This window comes from Artibeus jamaicensis, unplaced genomic scaffold, assembly GCF_021234435.1.
Source record: "Artibeus jamaicensis isolate MK-2021 breed Jamaican fruit bat unplaced genomic scaffold, CSHL_Jam_final scaffold_833, whole genome shotgun sequence".
In the NCBI taxonomy this organism is placed as follows: Eukaryota; Metazoa; Chordata; class Mammalia; order Chiroptera; family Phyllostomidae; genus Artibeus; species Artibeus jamaicensis.
This window is the reverse complement of record NW_026522056.1, coordinates 7,895,825-7,915,393: the sequence shown is the minus strand read 5'-3', so window position 1 is coordinate 7,915,393 and position 19,569 is coordinate 7,895,825. Positions and strand designations below refer to the sequence as shown.

Below are 19,569 nucleotides of genomic sequence, written 5' to 3'. Positions count from 1 at the left end.
GTGTTAGTGAACATTTATGTCTATGTGCTATGCACTGTTCTAAAGACTTCATTGGGTTCTCACTTCATTCCGACAACAGTCTAATTGGTAGGTATTATTGCCCTTGTTCTGAAGGCGAGGCGGGCGAGGCAGAGAGGGGCAGACACTTACCCACCCGTGGTTACATCATAAGAAAGTGGCAGAGCCAGGGCTCTAACCCTGGCAGTCTGAGTCCAGTTTCCCTGCTATTGTTGCTGATAACGAGACAGTCATTTTAATGTTGCTGGGGAGGAAGGAAAACTTTCAAAGGTAGTTTCTGATTGAGAAATAGAAGCCAGAGGACTCTCAGGGCTGGGAGCTCTTAGATGGCAGGGGGCTCATCTGGGTTAGCTTTTGATCCACAGTGTCCAATGTTTAGTAAGTGCATACTCATTGAATGAATGAATGAATGAACTAAAGAGGGCCAGGTAAAGAGACGGTCAGAGGGAAGCCTTTAGGAAATTCAGAGTGCCTGGCCCTGCGCTCCTGGGGTGGGGGACCTGGTCTGAACCAAATGGAAGTTCTGGGGAGTGCACAGCGTCAGGAGAAGATGGATTGGAGGTGACCCCAAGAGCAGACTGGAGGGTTTTGGTCTGTCCCTGTGAAGGGAGACTTCGGTCACTGAACTTCTTACTTGTATAAGGAAAAGGAGACACCCGATATGTAGTATCATGGTTACTTAATAGATATGCATAAGCAGGGGATTTTCTGAACCCAGGTCTCTGGTCCCTGTCTGGTTAAGCCACTCGGTATTTATGGAGCCTGTTTTTACCACCACTGTTGCTGCTGTTATTACTAACTGCAGGTTATACTTACTGAGTCTCACTGAGTGGTTTCCCTCTACCAGCCATTGTGCAAAAGGCATTACATGTATCATCTCATTAATTCCTCTCAAGAGTCCCGGGGCTTGGGATCTATGATCAGTCTCACAGTGTTATTCTACAGGGTGCAGAGAAGTCTAGGGACTTCGCTCAAGGTGGCACAGGTGGTAAAATGCAGGGCTGGGGCCAGAGCCAGGTCTGTCTGACTCGAGTGTCTTCACTCTTCACCCTTGTCTTCCTTCCTCGTACTCGTGTTCGTGCCCAGCCTCCGGCACGGTCCTGGAGACCACGTGGAAGGTGAGCTCAGTGAGGTCTTTACCACTAGGAAGCCTCAGGTTTGGCTGGGGAGATGCAACCAATACACACCAAGACTGTAGTGCTAAAAATCCGAGTCCATCTTTATAACAAGATAGCACATCATTAAGTGGGACCGCCAGATGCCAGTATTTTGGTTGGAGGAGAGGGGGCTGCAGTGTTCCCTGCTGCTGCCGCCCGTCTGGGGAAGAGGAGGACCTGGAGGTGGAGTCTTAAATGGACGTTCTCAGGCCAGGGAGACAAAAGATTAAGGATTGGATCCTGGCTCAGCCACTAAGTGGTTTTGTGTGTGAGCAAGCCCTTTATCCTCCCCGGCCACAGGCGTTCTCCGTGATCTCTAACCTGGCTTTCGTTTGGCCTTTTTATCCCCTGAAGGGCTGAGAATAGGGTATTATACAGTATAGAACACACGGTAGCTGAACCTGGCCTGCATGCCAGACACCGGTCAAATGCTGAGGCTTCAGCAGTGAAGAAGACAAAGTCTTCATCTTCAAGGAGGTTGCAGGTAGCTGGGGAGGTAGCAGATCAGATAAAAATGTGGCAGGACGAGCTGCAGGGCACCCCTCTGTGGAGAGGGTAGCAAGAAACCCAAATCTGGACACGACATTTGTAGAGCACTTCAAATTTTTGGAGTGCTTTTCACTTACAATACCTCATTTGATTGTTATGTGTCCTGGAGGAAGGGGGAGAGGAGGGTGTTTTCAGTGAGGTCAACAGCAGGCTTCATGGGGCGGGGCAGCGCAGGGGGGGAAGGCGAGCTAGTCTGCCTAGAGGGTATTTACGGTGGGGTCCCTAGAGGCCCCAAGGCAAGGATTTGTGGCAAGTAAACGTTCCCCTGAGGGAGGAAGTGTTCCCCTGAGACTGTCAGGTGTGCTGGGAAGGCGAGGAAGCCGGACAAGAGTGTGAGCTCAGGAGAAGTCTGCCAGGGGTAGGTAGGCCTTAGCCCGCTGCTGCGGGGTTGGGGGAGGGGACAGTAAGGGAGGCCTAAGAGTTGTCCCCGTGGAACTGGGCTTCTGTGCGCCTCACAGGACAGATGTGGCCCGACGAAGTAGAGCTGCCGGTGTGGCCATGGTGAGTGTAGCAGAGCATCAGAGGCGGGAGGCCAGCGACAGTGTCCGCTCCCGGGGGTGGATGGCAGGTCATGCTAGGGGTCAGCCTACCTGCTGGTTCATGCCTTGACCACTGGCCAATATGCAGCTCCCTTGTGGTAGAGTAAGGAGTCAAGGTTTTTTAATCCAGGCACCGGCGGCATGAAACTGATCCAGGAGGAAACCTATTACCTAAAAAGGACCCCTATAAACGCAGAGTTTCAATATTATTGATTATGATCACTGACTTGGCTAATGCATTTAAAAATCAATATCCAGACAATGTCAAGCACATAAATAATTCTTGAATAGAAACTAACCTTGGCTGGATTTTCCTTAAAGCACTTCTGTGATGTGAGGGCACCAGCACTTGTAATTTAACGCTGGTCCCTATTGCGAGAGAGGGCATGCAGTTCCTTAAAAAGGCTTCTCCCTTCTATTGCATGGACCTACAGAGTAACTAACTGTTTCAGTTGCACAGCAACGCTTACCTTCCACCTGTCTGGTGCTCGCAAGGCCGAGTTGTACAGCCCTGAACAAAGGATAAACAGGAGCACAGAAGCACGATTGCACTAGATTGTGGTTCTTGCCAAATTTACTCTGTAAAATGTATTTTCTCTTCTTGCTCAGAAAATCCTTTCAAAAGGCCACAATGTGAATTTTGGAACAAAATATCCGTAATATAGTATCCAAAAGAAGATTATATCTGCATTTCTCCTGGTATCTGTGGGGCCTGAATAAAAACCTTTTGCTATCTTTCTTTTAAGAATAAGCTTAAAGTAATTTTTTTCCATTGAAAGGGGCAAAGAGCTTTGCTGTGTTGACAAAAAGATGAATATTTGGCTGCATTTTAGTAGAAAGCATATGATGGAGTGGTAGGAAATTATATTAATACATAATATATAATGAATAATAGTTTTGTCTTCAAGGCTACGCAAAAATGAGCACGTGTGTTTCTTTTTAATTGCATTTTCTGTATCAGAAACCTTCTTCAGCAAAATGTGGCTGAAATCCAACAATGCTTAAAGGACTTTGGTGTAATAAGCTTCACCCTGTCAAAATGCCAAGAACCAGTCAGATAACGTCCTTTAAAAACTGGCCAATAACTGCACCCGGTGCAAGATTTGAAACGTGGGAAAGCGGATACAGTGACAGGTTGCCTCCTCCCACTGCCGTTCCCCGGCTACATGTTTCCTGGCCGGAGGCAACCACTGTGGCCAGTTTCTGTGTCTGCCCAGAGACTCCCTCTGCATATACCCGCATCCCAGTGGCTCTCAGATCTTCAACAACTGTTTGGGCAACGTGTTCGTAATTCATGGATTTGGTGTCACTGGCACATTAGTGATCTACGTGACACGTGATTTCAAGGGTTAAGAAGAATTTCTGGCTTGCTCTCGTCTATTATTGTGTTAGAGTAAGAATGCAGAATTCTTTTTGTGGGGGAAACATCCCCAAAGAAGATTTCAAGTGACAGATCTGTACTTTGGCTTAAGTGCAAATTGAAATAAATAAATGCAAATTTTGCTAAAGCTTAATGATCATTAAATTAATGTGTTAAGAATTAAAATTTCATGTAGACTTTTGAGAGTTAACATAAAATACTGTAAGTGCAATTTTGTTTTTCGTGTTTTCTCTGGTAATCTTATTTTCCAAAAAATAATTCTTGTCTTTATAACAAGGTGGACTTGGTCTAAATTGAAAAGTGAAAACTAAGAAGCACTTTGGGGCAATCGTGGTAACACTTAGCGCTACCTGGTGTTACAGCTGAAGAGATAGAAGCTATGAAAACTGGCAGAGGCTCCACGGTGGTGGTTGTCCTGAGTGTTCTTAAAATTTGTCTCTGGTTCTGTCGCTGTGTTTTCCTTTAGACTTTAACTTTCAGCATTCGTGTGCTATATCTGTTTTTAACTATTTTATATCTCTAGTATATACAGCAATGCCATTTTATTGTTAAAACAGTCTGTGAGGAAAAGTGGGCACTTGTAGGTGTGGGAGCAGGGCTGTGCGTTAGACTTTGCTAGAGACTGCTGTGTTGGTTACACCAGCCGAGCGCAGGCTCCGTGAATACGTAACGGGGCGTCCACGGGTCGCTGGGCCTCCTGTCCTCATCGGTAAAATGCGTGTAATAACACGAATTACCTCTCTCTCCGACACGGTTGCTGTGAAGGTGAAATAAAGTGATGTATGCGAAAGTACTTCGATAAACTCCGGAGTTGATCAAATTAGACGTTGGTAGAGGTGTTGCTTGTGAAGGAATTTTTGTTCTGGCAGGGACATGGGACGGACAGGGAGGTGGGGGAGCCTGCAGTTGGAGGGGCCAGTGAGGAATCTGTCCCACGGCTTCCTTACGTGATAGTGGTGGTGGCGTGGCGGGAATGGAGAGAAAGGGGCAGGTTTAAAGGCCCTGGGAAGGAAGACACTGATAATGCTGGGGACTGCCCGACGGGTGAGGCAGAATGGTCAGAGGCTGAGTGCCTGCCTGACTGGGGAGAGAAGGTGGAGCCGCTGGCAGAGATGGAGAAGTTGGGAAGGGAAGCAGTCAGAGGGTGGAGGGGATGATGGCTGAGTTGGAGGTACATGTGGAGGAGGCCAAGTGGAGGAAAGGGGAAAAGTAGTGGGCCGGTCGAGTTTCAGGTCCCAGAAACATTTAGGTGGCCGATTGGTGGAGTCTTGGATCCCGAACCTGTCCAGGGGATTATCGAGGGTCCAGGCCTTTGACCCTGTCCTTAGGTCACTGTCACCAGGATTGAAAGAGGAAGTAAAAGAGCTGGGAATGTGGAGGTCGAGAGATGTCCATATCATGAAGTCCATTGTGGCCAAAGCCGGTGCTGGTGCAAGCCAACGAGAAAGAGATGTCCAGATAAGGGATGGAAAGCCGTACGCCAGCAAGTGGTTTATGGTATGGAATTGGCTTGTCTCAAAGGGAAGGACTAAATGGATCTCTCTGAACTGGAGACTGGAGAGAACAGCCCCGGACATTTCACCTTTCTTCAGGTGGGGTCAGGGGGTGGAGCTGTAGGGTGGAGGGGACATGCCTTTGTTACCAGAGCAGCAAGTGAAGCCACTGCCTGGGTCACGTAATGTCTGGGAACAGCCTGGTCACTTTCCTTTGATTATTCTCTCATGCCACAGTGGGGCTGTGGAATATGGGGCAGAGGGAATTATACTCTCCCCTCCATTCCCATGGCACTGTTCTTCTTAGCCAAGGCCTTTTCTGAGAGTCTGTGTCTGGCTGAGGCTTTTGGTGGTTTGAGCTGTGGTTTCAGCCCATGGGCAGCCATGGTGGCTCATGCCTTAGCTGTGGGATTTCCACATACATTCTTTTCCTACTTCTCCCGAGTTGACCAGCAGGCTGGTTTTTACTGCCTGCTGTGTCCCTTGCTGTCTGCTAGGAACCCTGGAGGGTTAGAAGAGAAGGTAAGAGGGCACCAGCATCTCTCCTTCCCCTGTTGTCCTGTGAATCCCTGGTCTTTTGCAGTTGGGCACCTAAGAGCCAGTTTGACTAGTTCCTGCCCTGCCCAGCTTGGGCAACTCTACAGGGCCGCCTCTGGTGTCACCCTGCTGGTCCAGCTCTTGTATTTACCTTTCATTGATATTCAACTCTTAGATAATAAGCAGGTCTTTGTACATTTGAAGGACTGTCTCATGGGAGGTGGCCTGGTAGAAAGGAAAGTGCATGGGATTTGAGAATCAGGAAGGGTTAGGTTCCCTCCTGGCCCAGCTACTCAGTACCTGTCTCATCTTGGGCTAGTTGTTTCACCTGCTCAACCCTTAGTTTCTTCATCTGTAAAATGGGATGGTTGGAATTAAGTGACAATATACAAAGGTACCAACCAGCAGGCCTGATGTATAATAGACTCTAAAGATAGGTCCATTTCTTCCTTTCTCAAGCTGTGCTTTGTCAGGTTGGCAGACTGATGTTGGGAGCAATGAGTTCTGTCTGTCTTCTCTCTGCTCCTTGAGGAAGTCATTGCCCCAAGCTGAGCCGTGGATGGCTCATGTGGTGAATGATGAGGCATCAGCAGAACCTTTTCATGCTGACGTTCTGCGAATTTATGAATCTATAGTTAGGCCTTATGGTCGTTTCTATGCTTCTTGTTACTCTCACTAGAAGATGGGAAAATTTTCCTATTTCAACAAGAAGTACTGTTGCTTCTAGAAGAAAGGCTTACCATGCCACACCTCTGGGCACCTCAGCTCTTTGTTTGCTGATGGAAAAGAAACAACCCTGTACTTTCCATTCATGGGGAGTGGGAGCTCCTTTGAGGTCCTTGGCGGCAGAAGAGCATTTGAGCAAAAAGCAAAGGCGTTGTCTTCATAAAGCCATCATTTAACAGGAGCCTGCCGTGTGCCCTGCATTGTTCCAGAAAATTTAGAAGTCCCAGAAGTGTACAGGTTGTTCCTGACTTACAAACATTTTCACGCACAGTTGCTGCCAGCCATGCATGCAGTTGGACTCCCTTGTCTCTCCCTGGCTCTCCTCTTCCGTGTCCCTGTTTACTGCTGGTGCAGCAGCCAGGGCCACTCTGTGGGCTGCGGCTGGGCGTGGCCCTTTATCTCACCAACTGCTGTGTCTTCAGTGCAGAGCCAGCAGGGTCAGCTGGTGTCTGCAGCCGTGGTCCTCAAACCTGGTGGCACAGAGATTTTACTTAGAGCCTCAATGTGCTTGAAATCTAGTAAGAACAGACTTAAATTCACAGAAAAATATACCCCAACACAGAATCCGGGGCTAGATTTTGCCATGTAGACTGGTTGTTCTCAAACTTGGGCCTATTAAGGGATCACTTGGGAATCTTAAAAAAATGGATGTGTTCTGTCCACATCCCAGTTGATCCTAATTCCGTGTTTTTCGGGTGAGGCTTGAGCCTGGGCCCTTTCAGACAAGCTCCCCTGGAGAATCTGAGGTGCAGCCAAGCTGGAGGAGGACTGGTGTGCGTGGAATCGGTGAGAGCAGAGGCCAGGGCCGGCTGCAGTCCGTGGAGGTGGGGTCTCGTCCCTGCCCTGCAGGAGACAGGCGGTGACCAGGGGAGGCAGCTCGCTAGTCTGCGACGCCCTGCCGCTCCCCAGGTGCTGGTTCCTGGTGTCCCCACCCTGACGGCTGGCTGCTGCGGCCCGCACAACTCAGGCGTGTTGGCACATTCTTCCTTGAGCAAGAAGTGCTTGGGGCTGCCGCCCAGGCAGTGAGCTGTCACCATTAATCTCCCAGGTCCAGTAACTGGAGTGGACACGGCGCTGTCACTCCGGATCAAGCCTCGGTGATCCTGGGCCTATTTTCTCCTGTCATTCGTTTCCCTCTGGGTGGTGAGGATGGTGGGGGGACACTGCTTTTGCAGACGTTTGTCACATTTTCCTGGCTTCTCATGCTGGAGAGGAAGAAGGTACACGTGAGCTTAGGGGCAGACTGTGGGTGGGCTGTGGGTGAAGCAGGGAGGACACCCCCACCCTCAGGGTAACTGGGCCTGGAGAAATGCTGTCTCTTTCTCTCTGAAGCAGGGCGCTGAGGGTGGAGCAGCCTTGGAGGGTGGAGGGGATGAAGTAGTTGAAATCTGATCGGCTCCTATCTGTCATTATGTTTGGGTTAGTGTCCCAGTGGTTCCCCAGATCCCACTTCATCACTCATAATTCAGGATAGGGCCCTGGAGGCCTTTGGGTTGCGGTTTGGGGTCAGGAGAGTGAATTGTGCAAGACCAGCCCTGAGACTTGGCATCTGCATCTTGTAATTAGCATGCGGGTCGGAGATAGGATCCACCTCGGCTCAGCTCTCGGTGTGTGTTTTCACGTCACTCTTCCAACACACTCTGAAACAGGGCTTACGCCTGCCTACAGTCCTCCAGCAGTGATGTTCTAAAGCTAGAATTGCAACGGCTCATGCTTTTTAAAATGACACCGAGTTGCTTGCGGGGCATCAGGGCAGAAGTCAGGAGACCTGAGCTGTATGTGGTTCAGGCTCTGCCACCAATGATTACCTTGGACAAATCCCTTCACTCATAGGTCAGTTTCTGCAAGAGTGAGATGGGGCCTCGGGGTGGATCAGGTGTTCCGGGTCCAGCAGAGGCCTGTGGCTCTGTGTGTCTCTGGAGGCCATGCAGACCTGGGCCTGCTTTTGGCTGTCTCACTCCACGAGGAGCGGAGCGTTTGCCCAGAGAGATTTACCCTCTCCTCCGGGGCAGTCAGCTGCTCACGGGCCTCCTGGGGTGCGGTGGCTCCTTTTTGGACACTGATTCAGGGGCTACACCCAATAGAAGGTTCCTAAAAAAACAAAATGAAACAAAATGCAGTCACTGTATAATTGAAAAAAAAATGTGTAAATCAAATCAACTATAGCTGAAATGCTAATCTGGCTACTTAACGGCGGATTTTAGATTTATGGCCTCATTTGCAAAAGGAGGGAGATACTCTTTCTAGATCTCTTACTCTAAAATTCCAAGGCTCCGAGAAGCCTTTCAGCATCGTGTTATTCCCGTCCATTTCTTGTGAATAGGACATTCCACACGTTACATTGCTTTGAGGGATATGTATTAATGTAGATAATTGGGCCTGGAATGAGTCTTCCTTCTTATCCAGGATATTTCTTAAGGGCGGTCTCCCCGGAATGACAGGTCTTTTCACTGTTAACCCTTTAGGAAATTTATTAAATTTTCATTATCTAAGATCCTCTATTGCTTTGCCATGACCTGGGTAATGGTGTTTCAAGGTTATTCTTTAAGGTTTATAGAAACTGTTTAAGAGATACAGGAGTAACGGACAGGCTCTCAGGTTCACGGGGGGGGGGGTGGATTTTCCAAGTTACAAATTAGAAACTCCGCAAGTGTGGTTTATGGGCCATTTCTTTGGTCCTCTCTCATCCCTGTGTCATTGCTTCATTTCTGACAATGGAGAACTTTATAAAGACAAAGTGATTGTGCCAAGGTAGATATTGCCACACAGGGTACCTGTGAGTTTCTCCCTATTTTAATTAAACATTTACTTTGTGTTTTATAGTGTGTGGACATCGTAACAGTCCTGTGAAATAGCCTGGACGGCTGTATTTTTTATTTCTGTACTGTGTGAATCTGTACCCTATTTATTATGAAAAGAAGTTGAAGTGGCGTAAAATAGGACCAAGCCAACAAGGAGATCAGACTAGTCAGGACAGAAAAACATAGTAGCTGACACTTGTTCAGTGTCATCTATGTGCCAGGTGCTCTTAAATGGACTCAGTCGTTCTCACAACTGCCTTACGAGGTAGGTACACGCTACCAGAAGGGAAAACTGAAGATTAGTGGCTACGGAACTTATAGTCAAATGGTGGAGCCCACACTTTTACCCTCTGTACCAGAATGCCTCTTTCTAATCCATAAGGCCGTCAGTGACACTCCTGCACACGTGTAAAGGCAAGGATCACCCCTGTTTCACAGGGGAAGAGAGGGAGCTAACGAATAGGTGAGTGACTTGCTCAGGGCTGCAAAGCCAGTGAGTGGCAGAAGCAGAAGTAGAAGCCTGGTCTCCTGTCTCTTAGTGCTGTTTCCATGGCCTCACATAGCATCCTGCTTAAAATGAAAAACATTTTTTTTTTCCCAGAACCTGGCAATTGGGGCAGGAGCCGTTGGATCTTTGCAGCTGACCTACATCTCGAAGGTAATGTTGGTTTGGCGCGCTGGGAATTCATATTCCCTAAGTAGGTTTAGTATCTAAACAAGAGGAAGTGTTAAATCCTTTGGGTGTTAGCATTTGGGGGGGGTTGCTTGGGCAGCTCCCCCTTCCTCGGGCTGCCTGTGGAAGCTCAGCTGCTGACCAGGAGTGGGTGGAGCTCTTGTCAGCAAGTTCTTGGGGGTGGGGGTGCTGCAGCCAGTGATGATCTCAGCTCCAGCAAGGGAGATATTGGTAGTGGGGGTAGGTGTGAGACATGACCTTTTTTGGTAATTGGGACAAGGAAGAACACCAAACAACAACCCCTGGTGACAGTAAAGGGATCTCCCAAAGGGTATGATTAAACAGGACCAGCTCAGAAAGGGTTGGGGCTGCACTGGAATTTTATCAATCACTTGGACTGGGGAACTGTGGAGGGAAGGCTAAGAATGCCTTGAGAAGGTGCTCAGATGTACCAGGAAGCCATTCAGCAGCCAGGTTACTGCTGTAGAGTCTGGCAGGTGGGCTGACAGCCACCCTCTGGCCTAGTTTGTGTAGACAGGGTGAGAGTTGCTCCTCTTTGGTGCTGAGACCTGGGGGTGGGGATGGGGGGTGGGGCTGGTCGATGGTGCCCACATGTAGCTGCTGAATTCAGCTTCTTTTAGCGGCCCCTCCCTGGAGCAGGCCCCAGGGCTGACCCGTGAAACAGCAGTGATAAAAAAGGTCAGAGGATTTAGAGCCTCACCAGAAAGAGGAACTCTTTGTCCAGTGAGGAGAGCCAGGTGGCGCCCAGCCAGCACTAAGGGTTCCGGAAGTCCTGCTCTGCCCACTTACCCCTCACTTCAGGCCTCTTGGGGACCTCTGCTTCCTTCATCAGGTTCTCCTGGGGGTTGAGACAGGGAGGAGGGGACCATAATTGGAACAGCTCCTGGCTCCTTTTTATAACAAGCTTTGGGAGTCTTGGGTTCAGCCCTCCATCCCTGCCGTTCAGCGGGTGAGTGGCAGCTGCAGGGGAGTCTGGCAGACACCGCCCGGTGCTGAGGCCGACTGCAGGGCAGCCTCTGAGCTGCTAGAGCGAGGAGATAATGACCTGGAGGCAGAGGGAAGGCCTTTGAAACCTCAGATTTGAGATCTGTGCCTGCCTTGTGCTGAGAAACGTGGCGGCCTCCGCTCTCCTGTCCAGACTTGCTGAGAGCTCATTAGGTCACTTCTCTAGGAGATTCAGAGAAAGAGGATTCAGAGAGAACCTCAGTATTAATGAAACCCCAAACCTGCCTGCCTAAGAGTGTTTGGGAAGGTTTTTCTTTGTTTGTTTTGTTTTTGGATGGGGAAGAGTGACTACAGTCTCTTGCTGAATTGCGATTTATAAATGCAGCTCAGAGGAGGGTTTTTAGGATTCTCAGCTTTGGAGATGGCCTCATTTAGAAAGGAAGGACCTGCCTTTTAGCCCTTCACCAGGGAGAGGCAGGCCTGGGTTGGCCCTTTGCAAAACCCACAGCTGCCGTGGGTCAGGTTACACAGCACTGAGGGCCTTTCACTTGGCCAGAACGTAGGGATTTTCCCTGGGAAACATTAAGTAGTGGTACCAGCATCCCATTCAGCATTCCATGTACCTCCTATTAACCCCTAGGGGTTCCCTCCCACAGTGTCAGCCTGCTTTCCCGTGTATGTGTGGCCTCTCTTCAGGGGTGCTCTTCTGTGTCACATCTTCCCTGAGGGCTCATGTTGGGAAAATGGGGTCCCTCAGAGAGGCCAACAGAGATGAAAGTTCTTGACTTGACGTCATCCAGGGAATCAGTGGAAGCAGAACCGGTTCTTGGGCGAACTAGAAAACAATTGGTGCCTGCCTTCGGTGCAGCTTTCTCATGCTGCCCAGTGGCCTTCTACACCGCCCCGGACGCAGTCTGTGTCCTGTTTTGTCAGGGCCTTGCCTTCAGTAACTATAAGGAAGCCATTCCTGGCACCATGGTTCCTGTCAACAAAAACTCCCGAAAAGGGTATTAGAAAATAGAGAGACTTCGTTCAGGTGAACGGTGTGCAACCTGGGGAGATGTAGCCTTTGTCAGAAACTGATGGTGTGCCAGCTTTTACAGAGAAGGTCGCCCCCCAGGTTCCCAATTAGGTCCATTTTGTGTAAATGAGGTATCCAAATTTGGATGGTTCTTTCTTTTAAAGTATATTTTATTGATTTTGCTATTACGGTTGTCCCAATTTTCCCCCTCTGCCCCCCTCTACCCCATACCCTGCTTCCCTCCAGCAGTCCTCCCCACCTTCATGGCCATGGTCGTGCATGTAAGTTCTTTGGCTTCTCCATTTTCTATACTGTTCTTAACCTCCCCTTGTCTATTCTGTACCAACCAATTTATGCTTAATCCCTGTACCTTCTCCCCCATTCTCCCTCCACCCCCTCCCTGCTGATAACCCTCCAAATATCTCTATATCTATGATTCTGTTCCTGTTCTAGTTTGCTTAGCTTTTCTTTGTTTTTTACACCCAGTCGTTGATAGTTGTGAGTTTGTTGTCATTTTAAGGATCATAGTTTTGATCATCTCCTTTTTCTTAAATAAGGCCCTTTAACATTTCATGTAATAAGGGCTTGGTGATGATGAACTCCTTTAGCTTTACCTTGTCTGGGAAGCACTTTATCTGCCCTTTCATTCTAAATGATAGCTTTGCTGGATAGAGCAATCTTGGTTGTAGGGACTTGCTTTTCATTGCTTTGAATACTTTTTACCAGTCCCTTCTTGCCTGCAAAGTTTCTTTTGAGAAATCAGCTGACAGTCTTATGGGAACTCCTTTGTAGGTAACTCTCTACTTTTCTCTTCCTACTTTTAAGATTCTGTTATCTTTAACCTTTGGCATTTTAATTATGATGTGTTTTGGTGTGGTCCTCTTTGAGTCCAACATGTTTGGGAGTCTCTGTGCTTCCTGGACTTGTATGTATTTCCTTTGCCAAATTAAGGAAATTTTCTTTTTTTTTCCAAATAAGTTTTTAATTTCTTGCTCTTCCTCTTCTTCTGGCATCCAATGGGCACTTTTGGAGATGTCCCAGAGTCTTCTTGTTTTCTCCTCATTTTTTAAAATTCTTATTTCTTCATTTTGTTCTTGTTGACTGTTTATTTCTTATTTTCCAAGCCATTGACTTGATTTCTTTCCTTCACTGTTGGTTCCCTATGGATTTTCCTGTTTCACTTAGTGTAGCCTTCATTTTTTCCCTTATGCTTTTACCATACTCAGTGGGTTCTCTGAGCATCCTTATCACCAGTGTTTGAACTTTGCATCTGATAGGTTCACTATCTGCTCGTTGCTTATTTCTTTTTCTGCGGTTTTATTCTGTTCTTTCATTTGGGCCATATTTCTTTGTCTCCTCAATTTGGCAGCCTTCCTGTGTTTCTGTGTATTAGGTAGAGCGCTTTGACTCCAGGTCTTGGCACACCTGTTGTGTTGTATGAAGTGGGGCCTTAGGTAACCACCAGGGTGGGGTAACCCACCTCACTGCTTTGTGGCTCTGTATGTGGGGGAGGAGTTGGAGAGGGGACAGTGCCGCTGCCTGGCTGCTGGAGGCTTGCTAGGCACTTGCCCCGTTTCCAGTCTCTTCACCAACTTTCTATATGCAACTGGCGCCCTTCCAGTTGTTGCCCTGGTAGTGGTTCCCAGAGTGGGTGGGTTCACATATGGTCTCAGTCAGTGTGGGCCCTTTAAAAGGACTCTCAGGGACAGGGAGTTTTTTCCACCACCCTAACCCCCACGATTTCACAGAGAGAAGTTATGAAGCTTTATTTTCACTCCACTGGAACCCTGGGCTCTGCAGTCTGGCCTGGGGCTGGGATTGCTTGCTCCCCAGGTGTCACTCCCAGTTTTTATCCGCCACAGGTAAATGTGGGACTGTTTGTTCTGCTGGTTGCTGTCGCCACTGCTACCTCTTCTCTGCCCCAGCCCTCTCCTCCCCCTTACCTGTCTGGGTGAATTTGTCTTCTTTAAATCCTGGGTCGTTGGATTTCCATACAGTTCGATTTTCTGGCAGTTCTGGGTGTTTTTTGTTTTGAGATTAGTTGTGATCTTTCTTACGGTTGTGCCAGTAGGCAAAGCATGTGTACCTATGCCTCCATCATGACTGGACTGTATGGTTCTAAGTGATACAAATCATGCAGTCCCAATTCCTCAGCATTATATATCCTGATTGGTTGTTATAGAACAATTCTGGATGGTTGGTTTGACAAATGAGGATATAATTTTGTAGTTCTGCTTGGATGGGGAAAGTCTTAGTCCATTGGTCCAAAGACAAAACCAGGAACTCTCATAATAGTTGTCTCAGACAGATAAAATGATCAGGGAATAGTGCAAGAGTCTAGGAACTCAGTCTGGGGTTCTCTCTGTCAGTAGGTGGTTGCTAGACTCTTATTATTTATAAAATTTGGGCTCTTTGCTGACCATTTGGGGAAGTTATCTCAGCAGGTAAATTTCTTTATAGAGTTCACATCAAATGAATCTTTTTCATGGGGTCTACATTCCTAACTTCTGGGGTGGGTCATGGGTCCTTTGGAGAGTCTGATGAAAAGTGTGGACTCATTTTCTAGGCAAAGTGTGTGTGTGTGCACACACCATGATTTTGTCTGTAATTTTAGGGCTCATTGAAACTCTGACTGGTTCAGAGGCCTCGACTCAGAGTCAGAGCCCCTCCAATCATTCTGTGCAGGTGGCCGCTGCTTCTCTTCCTCTGCTCTTTATGCCGCCTTGTAGGGCAGCGTTTCCCAGGGCCCTGGGGCAGAGCGGCACCAGGGCCCCTAGACCTCCTTCTGCTGCTGCTGCTGTGCCAGAGGGGCCCCAGCTCTACTTCCGGCCAAGGACAGGCAGGGTGGGGCTGGCTAGCAGAGCCTTGCCACTGATGAGCTGGCTGCTCCTGTGGTCTGCATTTGATCTGATAAGAACAAGTTCCCGAGAGTCTGTGTCACTGTGGAGCAGCCTCATCTGCGTCACTCTCTGGGTGACCTGCGCTCGTACCCCCCTCACATCCCGACCTCCTCTCACTGCTTGCGTAACCCAGGATCTGCCAGTCAACCACAGTTGTGCAGGCACGCAGTTGAGGCCACCTTGTGGCGTGCAGATGGTTGCACTTGACTGCCTTTACCTAGTCCGTCCGTCAGCCACACTTCTTAGGGTTGTTGGCTCCTTCACTGTGTCCGAGGGAGACTGCACAGCCTGGCTTGGTCACCAAGATGTGGTGGGGGTGTGGGGAGAGGCAGTATACTTCCCAGGGGCCAAGGATTCTGCTTGCACAGTCACCAGAATGTCAGGAGAGGACCAGAGCTAACTGTTCACAGTGAGAACCCCACCTTGGCCCTGCTCTCTGAGGGGTACAGTGCAGGTAGATATAATTTCATTTTCCTCTTTTTGCCATTCTTTGACCATGAGAATTTTACTCTGGCTTTGCTAATCAGGAAGCTGATCAGAGACATCGAGGGTCTTAACACTGACTTAACAGCCAGTTGGGGCAGAACTAGCACCGATGTCTAGTTAATTCAGCAAGGAACTGCTTTGCCAAGTAATCCCTCTCTGGTAAGCCATGAGGCAAATTATAGATGTGTGTGCATATAATCATGCATCCCCCCCCCCCAACTGAAAACTGGAGAACAAATGAAAACCAGGCAGTCTCTTTGGAAGGGTCAGTTCCCACAGTGAGCATGTGGGTAGCATTCTTGTAGTACAGGGTGGTGATGAGTTTTGGTCAAAGCGGGCCGTTTGTCATTCAACCAGGGTAAAAAGTGTCCTGCAGTGATGGTCTTTCTAGTTGATGATAAATGTCGGTTTCTGGGAGTGAGAGTCTCCTAACGATCTGGAGAAGGTCTCGAAGCGTCCAGCTTTTCATTGCCCTTCCAAAGCTGAGAGTAGAAGGGATGTCATGAGATAGGTGGGTTCTTAGGGTGGGGGTGCCCAAGGCAGTTCTCTGGTGATCAGGGTTATAGAGGAGCCAAGGGCAGGACACGCGGGCATTCATGGGCACGAGGACCCACAGGAACACAGGTGCTGCAAGAAAACGAGTCACTGACGGAGAACATCAGACACAAGCAGGATAAAGGCACAGGCTGTGTTTCAGAGTGAGTTCTGGGGTCTAACACTCAGGAAAATGAGGCAGCTCAGGGGCCGGGACGGTGGTGCCGTGGAGCTCTAGTGCGCAGGCCCTGGGAGTGGGGCAGACGCGCCTGAATTTGAGCAGTTGGTGTCTGAGCTCAGGATACCTGGGTTCACCTTTGCTTAGCTCTTCATGTATTTCAGGACTATTGAAAAGCCTTTGGCCTCCCCCTCTCATCGTGGTAAACATATCAAAACATACTTACATTTCTCGTTAAATATAATTGTTTGGCTCTAAAATATTTGAAAGGATTTTAATTATTTTACTTTTGGAATGATTTGGCTATGAGTAACTCATTTAATTTTTGATTGGCTCTAATTTCTTGGCCATCATCTTGTGCACCCAAGTATTTTGTGAACTAAGAAAAATCAAAGCTGCAAAGTTTTCTCAATGTAATGGAATTTTTATGAATGTGTAAGTGGAACATGAATGAAGTCGACTTAATGTGTCATGTTGTATGCATTTGATTAAATACTTGTCACGGAGGTTGAGATGATGTTATACAGACATTTCACTGAGTATCTATGTTGAGTATGCCATATCCCTTTTGTATGCTGGAGGCCAGGCATTTTTGTCAGGTCTCACACCTTAGTTAGGCCCCGAGAAGCTCACATAGTGCCAAGCATGACACTGTGTGTGCTAAACAGTGTGGAATGGAGTTTTAAAGGACCTGGCGTATCAAAAGCAATAGTCTCTCCTTTACTGAGCACCTTCTATAGGACAGGATAGGTAAGTGCCTTACATGCAGTATCACGTATAGTCCTCACAGTAGCCCTATGAGAACATGGTATTATTATGCCTGTTTTATGGAACAGGAGATGGGGGTCGCACATCCGGATGCCTGGGATTTAAGCCCTGGTCCTGTGGCAGCAGAACTCAGGCTCTGCTGCCTGTCCTTCCTTTGATAGGCTGCTACCTCAGTTCCTGTGTTGAGTGTTCGTGGCAGGCTTAATTTCGGTTGGGAAGGAATCTGGGTAGGTCTGCGGAAAGACCTTAGAGCTGAGAGTGGGGACCGAGACGGACTGGTGGGCAAGTCACGATCAGACCCTTAGCGACTGTGAGCCAAGAAGAGACCTGAATTTTGACTCAAGATTTTTCTTTAGCTTCTGGCTTCATGTCTTCTTTTAAAGTGAGAACCACTCCTGGGGCCCCTCTGTGAGAACAGGAAAGAGAATGTCCTTGGCTGGAAAGGGGTTGAAGGAAAGGTGTCCACAGGAGCATGACGGCCATGTCGGAATAGCCCCTGGGGGAAGGTGGCTGGCCCCTTCGGAAGCCCAGGTCCAGTGGAGGAGGTCTGCTTCAGGGAGGTGCAGCCTCCATCAAGGGTGGTCACCTAATCTCTGTGGGCACTTGATGGAATATGAGTTGCTTCCCTTTATTCATTCATCATATTTGAACCTCAGAGAGGTGGGCTCACAAGCACGTGCTCAGGAATGTACATGCCAGGGGTAGGATTGAAGAAGCAAGATGAAACCAAACAACAGGAAGTATAGAAATATTTCTGCTTTCTTATGCCCTTTCCTTCAATATGTAGTTATGCCCTGTGATTCCATTGGCTCCCCGTGGAGCGTGTGAAAAGTGCGTGTTTTTGTGGTGAAGCAGTCAGGGTAGATGTATAGGAAATCTGTCAGTGTGTCCAGTGAGTGCCATGCCGCCTCATCTTCCCGTGAGCTGCACTGGAAATCTGTGTGTGTGTAGCAATACCACCTTCCATGTGCAGAACAGCTTAGGGAGGGCGCGTGGTGTTGAGAGAGGAGTAGGATCTTGCTGGTGTGAGTGGGGCCAGTACAGGTGCTGTGGTCCAGAGAGAGTTTTGTCAAGACTCAGTGGCTTTTGAAAGTGTTTTCGCAAAGATAAAGGTTAACACAGACATCCAGATAGAGGTTATCTCTGCCGGGTGGGGATGGGACCCTGTCAGGGAGGGGCACATAGGGGACTTCTGAGAAACATGGCTGATAATGTCCTAGTTCATCATCTGGATGGTGAGTACAGGGTTTCCACTCAGTTATTATTATTATTAAAGTGTTCACATATTTATATACGTTTCTTATTGTAAGAAATATTTCACACAAAAATGGGAAAAATGCTTTTTAAGAGTGTTAGAAACATGGTTATGCTTCTTTTTATTTTTTATATGATTTAGGTGAGCATAGCTACCCCAAAGCAGAAGCCAAAGACTCCGTTTTGCTTTGGTAAGTACTGAGCTAGAGGATGGGTTTTCTGAACACTCCTACAGCAACTTCCTCTTTGGCCTGGAGACGGTCTGCTGATCACATGTGACTTCAGCCCTGTGTGTATGAGTGACTCTAGTCACAGCCATGTTCCTGGCACTCAAGTGGTACTACTTGCCTTGGTCTTACCGCAGAGGCTATTAATAACCCAAGATAGAGGAGCAGTGGTGTTGCAGGTTTTCCTGACTCCCCAGGTTAGGGCTCAAAGTATGTACTAGAAGTTTCTAGGAACCCCGAATTCAGGGCTCTTTAGTGGCGTGCTCAGGTAAGGCGGAGACTTGGGAAAGTTTGGGGGATGATAGAAAAGATGGGATATTCTGTTAGTGTCTCAGTATTGCCCAAGGAGTGGCAGTGTTGGGGGTGACACAGGAAGCAGAGCCACTCTGTGGATGCCTCAAGTCACTGACTTATCAGGGTCTATTTAGCTCCCACTGTGTTGTCAGTACTGTACTGAGTGCTACAAGCAAATGATAATAGTTTCTGTTATATATCTAGGGTGATTCTGAATGTAAGCTCATGAAGGCAAGGGTATGCCTGTATCCTCAACATGTAGTGTAGTTCTGGCACGTAGTAGGAGCTCAATAAATATTTGTTCACTGAGTGAGTGAGGTGATGAACTCTATGTCCTGTGATCCTCACCTCTTAAATAGTTGGGGCTTTTCTTATGCTAGGAGAATCGAATGGACGCTTGAGTCATCCTCTGTCCCAACTGCAGATTGGGTCAAGCTTCTTTGGTGCTCTCATTCTTCCATCATTTTTTATATTTTGTTTTCTTAGATTTTATTTATTTATCATTAGAGAGAATGGAAGAGAGAGAGAAAGAGAGGGAGAGAAACATCGATGTGCAAGAGATATACTGATTGGTTGGGGATGTACTCTTGTACACCCCCAACTGGTTGGGGACCTGGTCCACAACCCAGGCATGTGCCCTGATGGGGAATTGAACTGGTGACCTTTTGGTTCACAGGCTAGCTACTCCACTGAGCTACACCAGCCAGGATTCCATTATTTTTTTTCAACTGTCACCCCTAAGCTAAAAAATGATGCCATCAGGTTTTATTGTCAGCAGATCTATTTTTTAAAAATTATGAACCCAAAAGTAAATCATTGACCTATTGGAGTGCTCAGAGGAAAGACCAGGTTGAAATTGAGGTCAAGGTCACAGATTTGATCGTTTGATTCAGGAAAGCTTTGTTCCATTTTCTAACCAGACAATCCTCCTAACCCAGGCCAGTTTTGCCCGTGGAAACAAGGGATGTTGGGGCCAAAATTATACATGTATCATTATGTGTGTAAATTTGTCAGCACCTCTAAAAAGCAGGTCAAGAGCACGTCTTCTTGGTGGCAGACTAGCAGCC

The 19,569-nt window shown here is 48.0% G+C and overlaps 1 protein-coding gene across 3 annotated transcripts in view; it reads left to right on the top strand.

Annotated features, from left to right (window-relative positions):
• PLEKHA2 (pleckstrin homology domain containing A2) overlaps positions 1–19,569 on the top strand; it is a 69,209-nt gene that overhangs the window by 26,957 nt on the left and 22,683 nt on the right. For all 3 annotated transcript variants that reach the window (XM_037166892.2, XM_037166891.2, XM_037166890.2), the window contains 2 exons: positions 9,803–9,859; positions 18,124–18,172. In XM_037166892.2, coding sequence (XP_037022787.2) covers positions 9,803–9,859; positions 18,124–18,172 — 106 coding nt within the window. The remainder of the gene's footprint in view (positions 1–9,802; positions 9,860–18,123; positions 18,173–19,569) is intronic.